Here is a 20,050-nt window from a genome sequence, read left to right on the forward strand (position 1 = left end):
GAACACTGCTGCTGGACCCAAATAGCGCCTGAAGACATGGAGAAGGCCCGTGAACGTGCGCAGCGCTTCTCAGAGCGTGATCTGAGTGTGCTGCTTGCTGCTGTGGAGAAGAGGTGCCATGTTTTGTACCCGGACAATGGCAAGAAGGTGACGGTCCGCGTCTACAGGAGAGCCTGGAGGCATGTCGCCAGCAAGCTGTCAGCCAACAGCGACGTCCCCAGGACCGGTGCCCAATGCCGCAAAAAGTTAAATGACCTCACACGCATTGTCAGGGTGAGTACCCTTTCCAGTGACCTCCTCATCCTTGCATGTGCACCTCACATTATGGGCAAAGGGACCTGAAAGCTCTAATGGCCAGCCTTCATCCAGCAGCTATGGGACAGGCATGAGCATCAATTGCACATTCTGCACTTAACACACTGGCCAAGCTATTCCACCATGGGAGGCATTGCACACCAGATCATGGCAACACACTGGCCAGGCTATTCCACCATGGGAGGCAGTGCACACAAGATCATGGCGACACACTGGCCAGGCTATTCCACCATGGGAGGCAGTGCACACCAGATCATGGCGACACACTGGCCAGGCTATTCCACCATGGGAGGCAGTGCACACAAGATCACGGCGACACACTGTACTTAGAGGCCGTCCTTTCTCTTGCAGGCCAAGCTGGCGAATAATCGCAAGAGCCGGACTGCGACCGGGGGAGGCCGACCCCATATCCAGCCACTCACCGACCTGCAACATCGCGTGGAGCGCCTCATGGGTGGCCGGGTGATTGGGCCCGTTGCATGTGGAGATGCCGACCCTGTTCTGGGCAGCAATGGTAAGGACATCACCTTTTGCACCTCTCTCGTCCCACTTGCGCATCAGATCTACATCCTTTGCCACTGTCCGACCAATGCGCTGAATGCCACCACTCATGCATCCCGCACTGACGCCCTCTCCTCACTCTAAAGCTACTCTTGTGCCTTCCTGCTTTCAGATGGTCAAGAGGAGGCCCCTCAACTTGCCAGTGACAGACCCTCCGAAGAGGAGCAGGAGGAGGAGCAAGAGGAAGGCGGCCCATCAGGGGAACCCTCAGCCGCGGCCACCCAGGCCAATGTAGGGGACACGTCTTCCCTGGAGGGCAGCGTGGCGGAAGTGTCGAAGGGGAGGGGAGCTCCTGGGACCTGCGGGCTGCAGAAAGGCGGGAGGGGGGTGGAAGCTCAGCGGCCTTCTCCCCAGAGGGGGGATGGTTCGGAGGGGAGTCCAATTGCTGGGCCCAGCGGCCTCCAGCAACGCAGGAAGGGTCGGCCAGCTCGGCGGCCTTCTCCCCAGAGGGAGAGTCCGGCCTCCAGTCAGGAGATGCTCTTCGCCGAGGAGATGGAACGCCTCGAAGACTTGTCCGCGGACTCGGAGTGCCGGCACACGGAGCTCATGGCGGCAGTGGCACGGTTGCCTGAGTCCATCGATCCCCTCTCTCGGAGTGTGGCCGAGTTCGGGCCCTCAGAGGCCACCAGTCAGGCGGAATACCGGGCAGATCAGGCAGCGAGTCGGGCGGAATTCGGGGCAGCTCTGTCAGCGACTGGCCAGGTGATCAGTGGTGCCGTCCAGTCACTGGCTGCTCTGATGCGGTCAGTGAACAGGTCAACACGGGCACTCACTGCTGCCACACTCGCTGTGTCAGCCAGGCATCGCCAGGGCACCCGGCGCGCTGCAGCAGCACAGCGGTCTGTCCCTCGGCAGATTGGTGCGCATGCTGCAGTGCTGGCCCGGGCGAGTGCCAGTGTCTCAGGTGACCAGCGAGCGCCTGCCATCCGCCAGCTTGCCGCCATTCCTCCAGCCGCCACTGCCACTCCCCCAGTGGAGCTGCCAGGAGCTGCTGCAGCGACTGATGCTGGCCAGCCACAGCTGCAGCAATCAACAGCCGCCTGCTCGACGGCCAGACCTCGACTAGGCCGACCCCCAAGGGCATCTGCCGTCACGACATGTGCCCCTCAGGAGCCTGCCCCCAGCCTTGCAGCAGCCAATGGCCTTACTTTGAGGTGGAGCAGCAGGGCGGGCAGGGGCCACCCAAAGATGGCCAAGGCATCGCCCTAGCGGGCCAAATAGTCGAATGTGTGGCCATTTGTGTTTGTTTCTTGAGGGCGAGAATTGGATGTTTGTTTTTTGAAGGCCGATGATGTGATGTTTGTTTTGGACGAAGGCCAAGAATGACGGCCATTTTAGTTGCCCTATTTTGTTAATCCTCTCCAGGTTGTGGGAGCGAGTAATGTGTTTGAGTGTTTTTTGGGGGTTTCGTCTGTTTTTGGTTTTCATGTGGGAAGGGCCCAGAGTTTGTACAATAAAGCATTTTATTTATTCACATTGTCCATGTTTGATCTTTGAAGTGTTTGTTGCCTTAACCGGCTGAGGGCTTGCGGAGCGGCTGCAATCATGTTCTATCATTGGCACAAGCCATTCCCTGACAGGGGGCCTAGAAGTGACGTTCAATAAGCCGCCGACGGGCGGCCCTTGGACATTGTGCGTCCCTCCTGGGCTGGTACTCCTCGTCCTCGTCGTCCTCATGCTCCTCCTGCTCCTCCTCCTGAGGTGGTGGTCCAACGTGAGGTGGCAGTGCCTGAGTCCTGCGGATAGCCAGGTTGTGCAGCATGCAGCAAACGACGACGAATTGGGAGACTCGATCCTGCGAATACTGGAGGGCTCCCCCGGAGCGATCGAGACAGCGGAACCGTTGCTTGAGCACGCCGATTGTTTGTTCTATGAGGTTCCTCATCGCTTGATGGCTCTCGTTGTATGCCTCTTCAGCAGGGGTCATGAGCCAGGTACACAAAGGATAGCCTTTGTCCCCGATAAGCCATCCTCTTGGGGGAGGCTGTGCCTGGAACATGTCAGCCACAGTTGTCTGTCGCAGGATAAAGGCATCGTGGCTGCTGCCTGGAAAGCGGGCATTGACAGCTAGGATGCGCTGCCTGTGGTCACACACCAGCTGTACATTGAGGGAATGGTAGCCCTTCCGGTTGCGGTAATCCTCGGCATGCTCAAGAGGTGCCCGCAAAGCCACATGCGTGCAGTCAATGGTGCCCTGCACCATGGGGAAGCCCGCTATTCTTGCAAACCCCACTGCACGCTGCTGCTGCTTGTCCAGGGTCATGGGGAAGGAGATGAATTGATGTCTCCTTCTGAAAAGGGCTTTGGTCACCCGGCGGATGCAGCAATGCACGGCGAACTGGGAGATGTTAGCGATGTCCCCAGTAGCGGATTGGAAGGAGCTGGAGGCATAGAAGTTGAGAGCCACCGTCACCTTCACTGCCACCGACAGAGACGTCCTGCGCATCAGCTGTGGCTGCAGATCTCTCTGAAGCAGCCGGCAGATGTCTGCAACCACCTCCCTTCGGAATCGCAGCCTCCTAACACACATCGCGGCAGACATGGTCAGATAGGAGGTCTGCTGGCGGTATACCCTGCGTGGGTAAGGCCTCAGTTGGCGACGCCTGTTGCCCCCTCTGCGTCTAGCCAGGGCTGCCACTCTCTCACGGCGTCTGTAAGCCCTTCTGGCATAAGGCTGAAATTCAGCGTTGCCACCCAATGCAGCCCCCATTATATGCTGGCAAACACTGAGCTCTGAATGAAGGCAAAGATAATTGGTAAGCTCTGGCCTGAGCCAAAAATACCTGTCCAAGTGTTGGTCCAAACCAGTAAACTCTCCTCCTTGGTCTCTGTCCAAAAAACCGTTGCACAAGAGTGAATGCTGCAAAATGGCTGGCCTTTATACTGCTGGGTAAGTGCCCTTTAATTTGCGCTCCCCGCGGCCCGGCTGGGCTGTGTACCGTTCCACTTCACAGTCGCTCGGGCCGCCCGGCGCACAATGGGCCGGCGCGAGTGAAGTTCCGGTTTGGGGCGCACAAAGGGCGTTGCACTATTAAATGACGTCATGATCTGCGCGCGCAGCAGGGCGCGCGCTAAGACTTTGCGCCGGCGCTAAATGTGTCCTGAAGTTGGGGAGAGACGCAGATCGCGCTGCGCCCGGGCGATAAGCGCCTAGCGCTCGAGATCTACTCCTCCTAAGGCGCTAACGGCTGGCGCGCCCAACTGAATTTCTAGGCCAATGTGTAGTTAAACTGTGGAGCCAAAGCTGGTAATTGCTCAGTTCCATTGAAGTAGATATAAAAGAAAGACTTGCATTTATATAGCACCTTTCACAACCTCAGGACATCCCAAAGCACTTTACAGCCAATGAAGTACTTTTGAAGTGTAGTCACTGTTGTAATATAGGAAACACAGCAGCCAATCACACTCAGCAAGCTCCCACAAACAGAAACGTGATAATGACCAGATAAACAGTTTTTCACTGGTGATGTTGATTTGAGGTATAAATATTGGCCAGGACACCCCTGATCCTCTTTGAAATTGTTCAAAATAGGGATCTTTTAAGTCCACTTGAGAGGGCAGACGGGGCCTCGGTATAACGTCTCATCCGAAAGACGGCACCTCCGACAGTGCAGCACTCCCTCAGTACAGTACTGGAGTGTCACCCTAGATTTTTGATCCCAACAGCTGTTAGGTCCAAAAGTATACATTGATTGTATAGAATTGTTGGATTGGATGTCTGATGGGATATTTTGATATGAGTTTAATAAATTTAATACTTCAAAACAAGTAATTTCTCAAAAGAGGGAAGTCTAGAAATTACTGTTACTAATAGCCGCAGGAAAACATTTAACACATTCATTGTTGTTCCTGTGTTCACTTTTGTAACAGTGGCATTAAATTATGCAGATTAACACCTCCATTAAAGTAACGGGTGGAAGAATGTCATACAAATGCATTAAACATTTTCCACTATTATTGAAAATAGTAATTTTTAGCCTGTCTAGTCTGGAAAAGAAACAAATGAACTAGCATTTATATAGTGGCTTTCTCAACTTCAGGATGTCCCAATGTGCTTTACAGCCAATGACTCACTGTTGTTATGTAGACAAATGCGGCAGCCAATTTATTCTGTTTTCTGCAAAGAAAAGAATGGCTTGCATTTATATAGCAACTTTCATGACCTCAGGACGTCCCAGAGCGCTTCACAGCCAATGAAGTACTTTCGAAGTGTAGTCACTGTTGTAATGTAGGAAACGTGGCTGCCAATTGCGCACAGCAAGCTCCCACAAACAGCAATGTGATAATGACCAAATAATCTATTTTTGTTATGTTGATTGACCAGGACACCAGGGTTAACTCCCCTGCTCTTCGAAATAGTACCATCGGATCTTTTACGTCCACCTGAGCGAGCAGACAGGGCCTCGGTTTAACATCTTATCCGAAAATCGGCACCTCCGACAGTGCAGCACTCCCTCAGTACTGCACTGGAGTGTCAGTCTAGATTTTTGTGCTCAAATTTCTGGAGTGGGACTTGAACCCATGACCTTCTGACTCAGAGGCTAGACTGCCACTGATACCACTATCCTGTAAAAATAAAAATGATTTACTTTTGCAATCATTGGCTTATCCGCTGGGAATTGCCTCAGGATTCTCTCGATCGGCTGTCATAACTTCAGGACGGAAGATTGGCTGAAACCCTGTTTATGCATCTACCCGAGGTTTCCACCGAAGTTCGAGCGGCCGATCAGGAGAACTTCCCGACAGTCCTTTTTTACCGTTCATGTAAAACCTCCAACCATTAACACATAAACAAAGGGACATTCCTAGCTCTAAAAAAAATGCGAAACATAATTACAGATCACATCAGAGCAAGGCGTTAATGTATTCCAGTACGTTCTAAAGGAAATCTGAATTTTAATCTTAAACAATCTGCAGTTGTAATACTGAAATGCAATTACAGTCCACACATTGGTAATTGAATTTGAACAAGCTGACTGTGTAGTGGTTTTGTTTGATCTTATGCATTTATAATACCTTTGTGACCAGTGTTGCTGTAACTAAAAATGGCAAAGTTAAGCCTGGTGCGTTGTAAAATAGTTATTTGGTTTTTTTTTTAGGGTCCAAGCATAAGTCAATGCTGCAGGGTCAGAACAGTCACAGCAGAAGAAGCAGACTGAGACTGTTCCCACGGACTTTGTACAAAACCAAGCGGATTGGTAACAAGGGAAGCATTGGCCTACAGAGCAAGGCTTTTCACTGTAATATCTGTGAAATATATGTCAACTCTGAAACACAACTCAAACAGGTGAGTTAAAGTTAGGATTACTTCTCCTGAAATTTATGAAGCTGAGATGTCAAATTTTACTTTGTGCATTTGTCCAAAGAATTTCATTACTTAAAGTGTGATTTTCATGGCTCAGTACAGGAAACTCTTTGGTATCCAGCACCGACGGGACCGGCGTGTTGCCGGATGATCAAAAATTCCGGATGACGGAGAGGGTTATCTACCGAGGCTATTTTTAACAAAGAAAAATTTTTAAAAATCAAGAAATGTGCAGTATACAGTAATTGGGTACTCACCTACAGAATGTTGTGTTAAATGGATGGTGGAAGATGCTTGATTATGTACAGTACTGCCAGTTGAGGGTAATGCAATGCAATGACTACCAGCAGCGTGGGAGACGCACAGTACCCCTGTAAAATGACGGATCAGAAGAGACAACCGGCAGCGGGGGAGAGTCAGACTCCTGTTACAGGGGTATTGAGGTGTTCCGAGTTCCGACAGCGCCGAGAAGCCGAGTAGTGGCAGTTTGGAGAACTACCCCCACTGACTAACTCGGCCACCGCGGGAGACTCGGACTCGGCAACATTGCCGGTTATTGAGGTGTTGTTTTCAGAGTGAAAATTTTGCCGGTTAATAGAAAATTCCGGATATTTAGGTGCCGTTTAAACGAGAGTTTCCTGTAGTTGACTGGGTAAATGCAGTTTCTAAAGCAGCCTGTACAGTAAAGTTATTACAATCTCTGGTCACACAAAAGCAGATGGAACCTGCTTTACTTAATTCCAAGCAAGCAGCTTTAGTGCAGCAACTGTTCCTATGTCCATTTGCAATCCATTCCCACCCTACACCCCAGCACGCACCCTCTATTCTTCTGACTCTCTGCCACCGCCCACCCCCTCCACTCCACTAGTGATAGTAGTAGGGTTGCCAACGCTCCAGGATTTCTTTGGAGTCTTCAGGAATTTAAGATTAATCTCCTGAACACAGCTGCGAGCAACCAACGAGGAAAATTTTAGGGGCATTAAACAAAATTACGTTTTTTTTTCATATTCTTTGAATACTTTTGTTTATTAGTTATAGAAATATTGTAAATGCAAAAAAAAAGCTATTTGACGATGTAGGCCTGTCAGAGGTGGGAGGTCATGTGATTAAACCTCCAGGAATACATCCAACCAGAGTTGGCGACCCCAGAGAGCAGAGGTTACGGCCACCAATCCCCCTCGAGTCAGGAATTCTCCTCCGTCTTGCTACCTTTTGCTCGATGGAAACCTATTCAAAAACTACCTTTTTGACCTTGCCTTTGGTCACCTCAACTCATTTCTCTCCCTCTTCCAGCTCAGGTTCTCCAACTTCCCTGTAAAGTACCTTGGGGTGTTTCATTACAGGAAAGGTGGTACAAAGTTGCAAGCTGTTGTTAATAATTTTAAAAATTGGACCTTTGCTTGCCCTCATTTAACTAAAGATGTCAACCACTGCAACTCTCTGACCCTAATCCTTCCCCCCTGACTACTAACTCCAACAACACCGCCTTAATACACCCTCTATGGCAGGACGTCTTTGCTAGCTGTATAAGGCCCTAACTACACACAATTTCAATAACTCAACTCAATACCTAACTGTATGTGCTTGCAAGGCATTGTACAGACAGGATTATATACAGTGAGTGACTCATCAGTACATACCTGAAAACTTCAAACAAAATGTACAGAGATTAACATGCAAGCTAGTTTAATTAGACAGTTATACCCTTCAACTATTTTTCTGTCTTTTACAAACACTGAAAAGGTCATTCAATGGCAAGGAATAATTACATCTGGTTAAATAAAATATTCAGGAACACTATGAAGCTATAGATTTTTAGAAACATATTCATTGTTGGGTTGAGGTAATTTGTATACACATTAGCTGTGTTTAATAATTGGGCTAAAATATCAGCTTCAGGGTTTATTTGTACAGTGTACAAGGCTCAAGCTTTAGAAAGAAAAAAAAGACTTGCATTTGTACAGCACCTTTCACAACCTCAGGACGTCCCAAAGTGCTTTACAGCCAATTAAGTACTTCTGAAGTGTAGTCACTGTTGTAATGTATGAAACGCGACAGCCAATTTGCACACAGCAAGCTCCAACAAATAGCAATGTGATAATGACCAGATCATTTTTTTTTAGTGATGTTGATTGAAGGTTAAATATTGGCTAGGACATCAGGGAGAACTCCCCTGCACTTTTTCGAAATAGTGCCATGGAAGCTTTTACGTCCACCTGAGAGAGCAAATGGGGCCTCGGTTTCACGTCTCATCCAAAAGACGGCACCTCCGACAGTGCAGTGCTCCCTCAGCACTGCACTGGAGTGTCAGCCTAAGCTTTTGTGTGCAAGTCTCTGGAGCGGGACTTGAACCCACAACCTTCTGACTCAGAGGCAAGAGAGCTCCCACTGAGCCATGACTGACACTAAAAAAGGTTTTAGGCTAAAAGGTACTTTTTTTTAACTTTTCTTACATTTCCTCTATCTCTGAATCTCCTTTCATAACTGAAACTATTAACCTTCAGCCAAGGAGCCCGTAAGCTGAATTACTGAGTGTTGAGCTCTGAATTCAATGCTGTGCTACAGATCAGCCAGGGAGAGGAACATATCTCCCTATTTTATATAAGTAGATAAAGGAGAGGTGTATTTACTTCAGTTTCCACAGCTAGCTGAGAGCCAGTGAAATTCATCACCATTCTGATTGCCAATTTGGTGTGTCAACTTTTACTGAGACATAAAACCTGCAGTCACATTGACGTAACGCAAAACCTTCACTGATAAATTACCAAGGCGGTTCCTTGTTAAATTATACGTCTGGACTTTCTTTACATTTATTGTTTGCTTGCGAAACTTTTGGAGCTTTTAATCTTCCACATGTTACATAAAAAGTTACGTTATGCTGACAAAGATTCTATGCTTTGTGCTCTGACTAGCATCCAGAGGTCTCTGGAATTGTGATGTTGTGGTGTTTCCTCTGCTGAAGTATAACCAAAGTATGTAGAAGAAAAATCAGTGTGCAATAATTTTGGGATAGCGAACCAATATTCACAAATTGTTCAATGTGCTTCAACATTACGCATTAATATTTCAACATCTCAGGATGCGGGCGTTGCTAGCAAGGCCAGCATTTATTTCCCATCCCTAGTTTCCCTTGAGAAGGCGATGGTGAGCCGCCTTCTTGAAGCACTGCAGTCCGTGTGGTGAAGGTACTCCCGCAGTGCTGTTCGGTAGGGAGTTCCAGGATATTGACCCAGCAACCATGAAGGAATGGCGACGTATGTTGACGTGTTCATGGTGGAGATCATGCTAGTACTTTCAATAGAAATAGGAAATCCTTCCCCATACTCCCATGGGTGTTATCAGTAGCCTAGCAAAGTTTATTAGATTGATATATGTAGATGATCAGAGAAAGTCGACACAAACGTAATAAGAGATCCAGTTGAAGGTTGCAGGTCTGATTCTGGCACTGGAAGTCCACAGGCAGGACTTCTGATGTAAGCAACTGCCATACAGAGAGGCAAGCACCACTGATTGGCTGTCCCAGATACATTGTATATCATCTATACTGAGAGGAAGCGTGCAGAACCTCCGTGACTCATCTCCACAGCAGCCAAAGTGGACCCAAGAGAATCTGGGATTTCTAAGAGCTTTACGGCAGGATTTTTGAAAAACAGCAGTTAAATATCCTACAGCATTTTTCAGCTCCACAAAGCCAGACAGAGCAGGCATTGTAAGTGCTCAGAGACCTCCTTGATGAACTAGATAAAAATCTGTAGTAGCTGAGGTTCTATGAAATAGATCTTGTGAGGAGCAAGATGGAGAGGTGGAAGCAAGCTGCTAAAGACTGTAAAAGGATTCTGAGAATCTACTGTTGTAATCTAAATGGCAGATATTGATCAGGCAAGGAAAGATCATAGATGGTACCAGGGCTTTTCATTGGTTACAACTTCTGAATGAAATTACAGAACAAAGTGAGGCTGCACGTGGCAGCTGATAAGCAATACAGGAAACTTTCTGTTAACCGGCAAAATTCAGGAGTAGGTTCAGGTTAAGTTTTATTTCATATTAGTGGCAGTTCCTGGATCTGTGGCTGTGTAACTGGTGTTCGTGCACCAGGGACGCTTGGTCTGTGGCCGGAGTTCCTGCACATGTTGCTAAGCAACAGGGAAGCCTGGATTTGTTGCTGTGTACAGAGCTCTCGTACCTTTTAACTATACCTCTCTGTAATCCAGACTTCTTGATAAACCGGCACCACGCCGGTCCCATTGGTGCCGGATAATAAAGAGTTTCCTGTACCTTCATTTTTTAAATTGTGGCTTGCCCCATGTACTTTTGTCAATGAATATATTATAGTTAATATGAAGTCCAATAGATGAAGTCATTATGAGGCTCGCCCTTTTGCAATAGATCTGTTTAACAGATTCAAAGGTTATGGCAAAATGCAAATGTTATTTAAAAGTTGCATGTAGACATAGGGCGAGCAATATCAGCACAGTATTGTGCTTTCACTAAAATGACTGAACAAAGTCTTTCTTTCAAACACTCTGTTTATTTTTAATAAAAAGAGAAAATGCTGGAAATACTCAGCAGGTCAGGCAGCATCTGTGGAGAGAAAAACAAAGTTAACATTTCAGTTCAATGACCTTTAAGCAAGTGCAGGGGCAGGGAAAGGGGGGAGGGGAGGAAAGAACAAAAGGGTAGGTCTGTGATAGGGTGGAAGGCAGGAGAGATTAAAAGACAGATGGTGCAAGGTGAAAGGATATGGTAATGGAACAAGCAAAGAAACAAAAGATGGGTCTAGAGGAGGTGTAGATGGGAATAATCACCAACAGTTGCAGTCCGTTTTTATTTCAGATTTCCAGCATCCTTGTTCAAAAAAGGGTGTAAGGATAAACCCAGCAACTACACGCCAGTCAGCTTAACCTCGGTAGTGGGTGTTGTGTCTGTGTATAATAAGACACAGACTGCAGGAGAACGGTACAACAGGTGTTTACTCAACTTGGCTCACACTGGAACTGATCTGTACAGATTACTGCTCAGTGCTATATACAGGTGTGGTCACTGCCGGTACTACAGTATACATGAGCTGTAAAAGATAGTTCCCCCCTTAAAGGTATATACATTACAATTCCTCCCCTTTTAGATTAACAGTACCAAAACACTCATTTAACAATTAAATATCAAACTAATTACAATTAACACTTTTAACATGCAACATTAGCTGAAAATAGTCTATTTATATATTCAGTCTTTCGGGAGGCTTCCTGATCCTTTCTGGATAGCGCCTTTCCCGAGTGTCTTGCTCTTGGTGCGGAGGCGATTCTGGCCCCCTGTCGTCGGTTGGTTCATCAGCTTCCGATGCTACTGTTTCTGGGGTAGATGCGACCTGTACGTCGGGTTCATCACCAGGTACGTATGGGCAAGGCATGGGGTTGACTTGTTCCTGTGACTCTAGGATCTGGTCAGCATGGCGTCTCACGATGCTCTCCCCAACGTCCACTGTGTACATTAGTGGGCCCTGCCGTGTGCATATCGTTCCTGGCTGCCATTTTTCTGTTCGGTAGTCGCGGGCCAAGACTGGTTGCCCTACATTGAAGCTCCTTGTTGGCTTCTCATGGATGTGCTGGAATTGCTTACTCTCAACATCTCTTCGTACGTCTGGTCTGAGCAAATCCAGGCGAGATCTTAACCTTCGGTTAAAGAACATCATGGCTGGGGCCTGGTTGGTGACTGCAGGTGTCGCATTCCGGTAGGCGAACAGGAAATTGTCCACCTTGTGCTGCAGCGGAATGTTGTCATTGTACATAGCCTTTATTGCCTTCTTAAAGGTTTGTACGAACCTCTCAGCCAATCCATTTGTGGCTGGATGATACGGGGCGGATGTGTAATGCCTTACCCCATTCTTTTTCAAGAACCTCCAGAACTCTTCGGACACAAACTGTGGTCCGTTGTCGGAGCAAATCTGTTCTGGCAAGCCATTCCTGGAAAAATGGTCCGTAGGACTGCAATAGTTTTCTCCGTGGTGGTGGAGGACATTTTGATGACCTCAGGCCATTTTGACTGCGCATCCACAGCTATTAAAAACATTGAGTCCATGAATGGACCAGCAAAATCAATATGCACCCGTTGCCATGTGTTGTGTATGTACCTTTAAGAGAATAACTGGTCTCAGACTGCAGTACCGGCAGTGACCACCCCTGTATAAAAGGCGCTAGTGAGCCTCTGTTGTTTTCAGTTTCACTATTGACTTCCATCAGTAAAGACTTGTTTTGTTCAACTCCTGCTGTCCGTGTCTCAATCATTCACGGACATAATACTGGCGACGAGCAGATACGAACCTACCTACAGTCTGCACCACCTCCTGGGATCCATTCCTACAGCGAAGTGAGCAGAGGTCGAGGCCAGAAAGAAAAAGAAAAAAAAGTAAGAGGCAGTAGAAACGGGCGTCGACCGTGGGCATCCGCCCCTCTGTTAGCGGAGTTGAAGATTGCTGGAGAAGCTGTCGGAAGCGGGGCCTGGTTCCTGTCGATGGTGCTTCAGCTAATCGGGCTGGTGGCAGGTAGTACACTGATCCTTCCTGGGCTGCGGCGGTCGCGAACTCGAGCGGGTGGCTTGCAACGGGGCCGAGCAGCGTTGTCGGGAAGAAGAGAGAGAGAGGGTGGAGCACACAGGGCGCGGCCGGTGCTACGAAGCCGGGCTGCGTATAGACCCGAGAAGAGGGAGGCAAGAGTCCCACAGGGTTGTTCCACGATGGGAAAATAATAAAAAAAGAAATATTAAACGCGCAAGAAACCGCGAGGAGCTGCAGGTTGCAACGGGAACCGCGGAAAGCAGCGCCAGCAACAGCGGGGAAGAAGGCAAAGCGCGGGAGGCGCCATCTTAATCAGCGGGGAAGAAGGCAAAGCGCGGGAGGCGCCATTTTGTTAAATGGGGAAGAAGGCAAAGCGCGGGAGACGCCATTTTAGATTTGCAAGATGCCAAAGACTGGCTGTATCACTGCTTTTGATAATACAATAGAGGACTGGACCATGTATGTGGAAAAAGTCGAGGTATATTTCGAGGCAAACGAAATAGCTGATGAGAAAAAGGCATCGGTATTGCTAAACTTAATGGGCGCTAGAACGTACGGCCTATTGCGGGACCTGATTACTCCAGCCAAACCGAAGGCGAAGAGTTTTAATGAAATTGTTGCTGTCCTACAGGAACACCTAAACCCTGCACCGCTGTTGATAGCAGAAAGATTTAAATTCCACAGGAGAACTCAGCATAAAGATGAGAGCAATGCTGAGTACCTTACGGAACTACGCAAGCTATCAAAGCACTGCCAGTTTGGAGAAGGACTGGCAGATACCCTACGGGACAAATTTCTCTGTGGACTCCTGAGTGAAGGAACACAGAAGAAGTTACTATCAGAGAAAGAGCTGACGCTAGATAAGGCTTTCAGCGTGGCAGTATCATATGAAGCAGCAGCCAGGGGAGCTGCAGAAATTCAACAAAAGCCACAGGAATACGGCCCCACGAAATGACACAGGGATTTGCAAAATGTTATTGCTGCGGCAGAACTAACCATGACCAGAAGGACTGCTGGTCCAAAGACAAAATATGCAGGCAATGCGGAAAGATGGGACAAATTGCACGAGTTTGCAGGTCTGGGAAGAAGACCAGCGACAACAAAAAGGCTACTAACGGACCGTACAAGAAAGTACAAAAGATGACGGACAGTAGTTCCGAAGACCAGATGAGCGATAGTGAATCCGGGAACAGGAGACTAAGCTGTCCCAAACTTCACAATGTAACCGCAAAAGAGGATCACCGAACCATTTGGGTCACCCTCACGATAGCAGGGTCCCAAGTTAAAATGGAATTGGATACAGGATCAGCGCTAACCGTCATGAATCGACGAGACTACGAGCGGCTATTCTCACACATACCCTTGAGAGAGACATCCATCGTCTTGACGACGTATACGGGGCAAAAAGTATACCCCAGAGGAAAAATAAGGGTGCCTGTCGAATACAACGGCAAGAAAATACGGAAATTGTATCTCTACATACTGCCAAATAGTGGACCACCGTTATTGGGACGTGAATGGATCAGGAAGATAAACTTAGATTGGCACTCCATTCATGCAATGACGGTGGACGGTAAAAAAAATGAAGACGTCACTCCTGGACGATTGTCAACAATCTTAGCTAACGCCAAAGAGGTATTTCAACAAGAACTGGGCACGCTTAAAGGCGTAACCGCCTCGATAAAAATAGAAGAGAATGCAGTTCCCAAGTTTTTCAAAGCAAGACCGGTACCATATGCAATTCGCCCAGCCGTCAAGGCAGAGCTGGAGAATCTGGAGAAGGCAGGCGTGTTGTCTAAGGTCGACTGGAGCGAGTGGGCGACACCCACCGTTCCTGTCATGAAGAAAACGTTAAGCAATAAGTCCGGGGAGCCAAGGAAGATTCGCATCTGTGGGGATTTCAAGGTGACAGTGAACCCAGTCCTTCACACAGTACAATATCCTCTTCCAAGGGTAGAAGACATCTTCACCTCACTGTCTGGAGGGAAGCGTTTTACAAAAATTGACCTAGCACAAGCATATTTGCAGATGGAGGTTGAAGAGTCCTCTAGGAAGTATCTCACAATAAACACTCACAAAGGTCTTTACCAGTATCATCGATTGGTATTCGGAGTAGCATCGGCTCCGGCGATATGGCAAAGAGCGATGGAACAAGTCCTGCAAGGGATGCCGGGGACTCAGTGTTACTTGGACGACATCCTTGTGACAGGTGAAGATGACAGTGAACACCTTAACAACCTAGAACAGGTGCTCACTAGACTACGGGAACATGGGCTACGAGCCAACCGCCCCAAGTGCGAGTTTTTTAAGAAACAGATATCGTATTGTGGCCACGTGATTGATGAAGAGGTGTTACATAAGTCCCCTGACAAAATTGAAGCGGTTGTTAAGGCCCCAGCACCTGAAAATGTGTCGCAACTGAGGTCATTCCTCGGATTGGTGAATTACTACCATAAGTTTTTGCCGAATTTGTCGACAATTCTGCACCCACTGAACGCCCTGCTACGAATGGGAGTAGCATGGAAATGGAGCAATGATTGTAAGCGGGCCTTTCAGAAGAGTAAGGACTTAATCACTTCAAGGGAAGTATTGGCTCACTACAACCCAGCACTGCCGATCAGACTGGCGTGTGATGCGTCTCCCTACGGCATTGGAGCGGTACTGTCACATAAATTCCTTGATGGTTTAGAGAGGCCGATAGCTTTTGCTTCACGCTCGTTAACTTCTGCCGAGCGTAACTACGCCCAGATTGACAGAGAGGCCCTCGGCCTAGTGTGGGGGGTGAAGAAGTTCAATCACTACCTGCACGGTCAAAAATTTACTCTACTAACCAATCATCAACCTCTTGTCTCCATTTTCAACCCTCAGAAGGGCGTACCGATAATGACAGCACAATGGCTGCAGAGGTGGTCCCTTTTCCTAGGGGCACACCAATATGACGTCGAGTACAAAGGAACTAAACAGCATGGGAATGCTGATGGATTGTCACGCCTACCGTTGCCGACGGTGGAAGAAGAAGACCTTGCAGTGGATCCAATGGAGTTATTCCACTCGACCATAGTCGAATGCCTCCCTGTGACGAATGCAAACATAGAAAAGGAAACACAGAATGACCCAACACTATCACGGGTCTATGATTTAACGGTGAAGGGATGGCCAGCACATGGCGAACCACTGCTGCCAGCATTCTCGCCGAGAAGAGAACAGCTGTCAGTGTGCAGAGGAACCTTGATGTGTGGATCCAGAGTAGTAATTCCACCTAAGTTGACGGATAGAGTGCTCAATGAGCTTCATGAGGGTCATCTGGGTGGGGTAAAAATGAAGAACTTAGCCAGAGCGTTTGTGTGGTGGCCGGGAATCAATAGAGAAATCGAAGAGATGACCAAGAGCTGTGCAGGATGCCAGAAGGTCCAAAACGCCCCACCACAAGCTCCTCTGCATCCATGGGAGTGGCCCTCATCTCCATGGCAAAGGGTGCACATTGATTTTGCTGGTCCCTTCATGGACTCGATGTTTTTAATTGCGGTGGATGCACATTCAAAGTGGCCAGAGGTAATAAAAATGTCCTCAACCACCACGGAAAAAACTATCACAGTTTTACGAACCGTATTCGCCAGGAATGGGCTGCCTGAACAGATTTGCTCTGACAATGGACCACAGTTTGTGTCTGAAGAGTTCCGGAGGTTCTTAAAGAACAATGGTGTTAAGCATTACACATCTGCCCCATATCATCCAGCCACTAATGGATTGGCCGAGAGGTTTGTCCAAACATTCAAGAAAGCTATCAAGGCAATGTGTAATGAAGATGTACCCCTACAACACAAGGTGGACAACTTCTTGTTTGCCTACCGGAATGCGGCACATGCGGTTACCAACCAAACTCCACCCATGATGTTCTTCAATCGAAGACTACGATGCCGCTTGGATTTGGTTAAGCCAAACGTCCGAAGAGATGTGGAGAACAGGCAGTTTCAGAATATGAATGAAAGGCCGACCAGGAGTTTTAAGATAGGTCAACCAGTTTTGGCCCGGGACTACCGCACTGAGAAATGGCAGCCAGGAACGATTTGTACATGGCAAGGACCTCTCATGTATACCGTGGACGTTGGAGAGAGCATTGTAAGACGCCATGCTGACCAGATTCTAGAGTCACTGGAAAACGTCAACTCCACACCATGATCTGATACACCTGGCAATGAAATCGACGTACCAATTGCAGCTACCGCAGAACCGGTGATATTGGAAGCAGATGAACCAAACAACGACATTGATCCCGACTCAACATTGCCAGAAGAACCTGATACCCCAAAGAGGCGTTATCCAGACAGAATCAGGAAGCCTCCTCAAAGACTGAACTTATAATTGCTTAAACTTAACCAATGTATCTAGCAACCGTAATTGTGATTGTAATTAGTTATCATTTAGTTGTTAAATGAATGTTATGTACTGTTTATCTAAAAGGGGAGGAATTGTTGTGCATGTACCTTTAAGAGAATAACTGGTCTCAGACTGCAGTACCGGCAGTGACCACCCCTGTATAAAAGGCGCTAGTGAGCCTCTGTTGTTTTCAGTTTCACTATTGACTTCCATCAGTAAAGACTTGTTTTGTTCAACTCCTGCTGTCCGTGTCTCAATCATTCACAGACATAATACCATGGAGATGAGGGCCACTCCCATGGGTGTGGTGGTGCATTTTGGACTTTCTAGCATCCTGAGCAGCTCTTGGTCAGGTCCTCGATTTGTTTATCGATTCCCGGCAACCACACATAAGCCCTGGCTAGGCTTTTCATTTTTACCCCTCCCAGATGACCCTCATGAAGCTCATTGAGCACTCTATCCCTTAACTTGGGTGGAATTACCACTCGGGATCCACACATCAAGGTCCCCCGGCACACTGACAGCTGTTCTCTCCTTGTCGAGAATGCTGGCAACAGTGAGTCGCCATGTGCTGGCCATCCCTTCACCGTCAAATCATATACCCGAGACAGTGTCGGGTCATTTCGGGTTTCCTTTTCGATACAAGCGTTAGTTACCAGTAGGTATTCAACTATAGTCGAATGGAATATTTCGACAGGATCCACTGCTGGTGCTTCCTCCGCAGTAGGCAGTGGCAGGCGTGATAGCCCATCAGCATTTCCATGCTGTTTCGTGCCCTTATATTCAATCTCATAGTGGTGCGCCCCTAGAAAAAGTGACCATCTTTGTAGTCGTTGCGCAGTCATCACCAGAACGGCCTTCTTCGGATTGAAAATGGAGACAAGAGGCTGGTGATCAGTCAGCAAGGTGAATTTCTGCCCGTGCAGATAGTGATTGAACTTTTTCACTCCCCACACTAGGCTGAGGGCCTTCCTGTCAATCTGGGCGTAGTTACGCTCGGCTGAGGTTAGTGATCGTGACGCAAAGGCTATTGGCCTCTCTGAGCCGTCCGAGAATTTGTGCGACAGCACCGCTCCAATGTCGTAGGGTGACGCATCACATGCCAACCGAATTGGTAATGCTGCGTTGTAATGGGCCAATACCTCTTTCGATGTGATTAGTGTTTTGCTCTTCTGGAAAGCTCATCTACATTCGTCACTCCACTTCCATGGCACCCCAGTTTGCAGTAGAGTGTTCAGTGGGTGTAGTATTGTAGACAAATTTGGCAAGAACTTATGGTAGTAGTTTACCAGCTCGAGGAACGACCTCAGTTGTGACACATTTTCCGGTGCTGGAGCCTTGACTACTGCCTCAATCTTCTCTGGGGACTTATGTAACCCCTCTTTATCGATAACGTGGCCACAATACGAGATCTGTTTTCTAAAAAACTCGCATTTGGGGCGGTTAGCTCGGAGCCCATATTCCTGCAATCTAGTGAGCACCTGCTCCAGGTTGGCAAGGTGATCACTGTCATTTTCGCCCGTGACCAGGATGTCGTCCAAATAACACTGGGTCCCTGGGATCCCTTGCAGGACTTGTTCCATTGCCTTCTGCCAAATAGCCGGAGCTGATGCTACCCCGAATACCAGCCGGTTGTACTGGTAGAGACCTTTATGGGTGTTGATTGTGAGGTATTTTTTTGATGCTTCTTCTACCTCCATTTGCAGGTACGCCTGGGCCAGATCAATCTTAGTGAAGCGTTTCCCTCCAGATAGCGAGGCGAAAATATCTTCAATCCGCGGAAGTGGATATTGTACGGTGTGAAGGACCGGGTTCACTGTTACCTTAAAGTCCCCACAGATGCGAACCTTCCTTGGTTCCCCAGGCGTGCTGCTCAACGACTTTTTCATTACAGGGACGATGGGTGTAGCCCACTCGCTCCAGTCTACCTTGGACAGTACACCTGAACGTTCCAGACTCTCCAGCTCTGCTTCGACGGCTGGGCGGATCGCATAAGGTACCGGTCTGGCCTTAAAAAATGTTGGGCTTGCGTTTTCTTCAATTTTAATCATCGCTGTCATGCCTTTTAGTGTTCCGAGTCCTTGCTGGAACACTTCTTTCACATCAGTTAGGATCTTTGACAGTCACCCAGGTGTGACGTCATCATCCTTTTTGTCAGCCACAGTCAGTGCCTGCATGGAATGCAAATCCAGTTGTATTTTCCGGATCCATTCACGTCCCAGTAATGGTGGTCCTCCATCTTGCAATACATACAGGTCTAGTTTTGGTGTTTCCTTACCGTTATATATAACGGTCACCCTTATTTTTCCTTTGGGGTAGACTTTTTGTCCCGTGTACGTCTTCAAAATAATTTTTGTGTCTCTCAAGGGTATGTGTGAGAATAGCCGCTCGCAGTCCCGTCGGTTTATGACTGTTAGGGCTGATCCTGTGTCCAATTCCATCTTTACCTGGACTCCTGCTATCTTGAGAGTGACCCAAATGGTTCGGTGATCCTCCGTTGTGATCACATTATGTAGTTTCAGACAACTCAGTTCCCTGCTTTCAGAGTCGTTATCACTCTTTTGTTCGTCTGAACTATTCTCCGTCATCTTATGTACCTTCTTGTACATTTCTTTGGTAGGTTTCTTATTGCTGGTTTTCTTTCCCGACCTGCAGACTCGTGCTATGTGTCCTACTTTTCCACACTGTCTGCACACTTTGTCTTTGAACCAGCAATCATTCTGGTCGTGTGTTGTTCTGCCGCAGCGATAGCACTTCTCTGTTCCATATGACATTTCGTTTGTGCCATATCTCTGCAGCGCCCCGTGCTGCTGCTTCATATGATACCGCAATGCTGAAAGCCTTTTCCAGCGTAAGGTCCTTTTCAGATAAAAGCCGTTTCTGGGTTCCTTCACTTTGAAGCCCACACACAAACTTGTCCCTTAAGGTATCTGCCAGTCCTG

At 47.9% G+C, this 20,050-nt stretch overlaps 1 protein-coding gene across 4 annotated transcripts in view; it reads left to right on the forward strand.

The window, feature by feature from the left end:
• znf385c (zinc finger protein 385C) overlaps positions 1-20,050 on the forward strand; it is a 688,258-nt gene that overhangs the window by 659,581 nt on the left and 8,627 nt on the right. For all 4 annotated transcript variants that reach the window (XM_085966483.1, XM_085966484.1, XM_085966485.1 and 1 more), the window contains one exon: positions 5,976-6,163. In XM_085966483.1, the coding sequence (XP_085822609.1) occupies positions 5,976-6,163 (188 nt within the window). The remainder of the gene's footprint in view (positions 1-5,975; positions 6,164-20,050) is intronic.

The sequence above is a fragment of the Somniosus microcephalus genome, chromosome 24, assembly GCF_052327205.1.
Source record: "Somniosus microcephalus isolate GS21.2 chromosome 24, FLI_Smic_1.0, whole genome shotgun sequence".
In the NCBI taxonomy this organism is placed as follows: domain Eukaryota; kingdom Metazoa; phylum Chordata; class Chondrichthyes; order Squaliformes; family Somniosidae; genus Somniosus; species Somniosus microcephalus.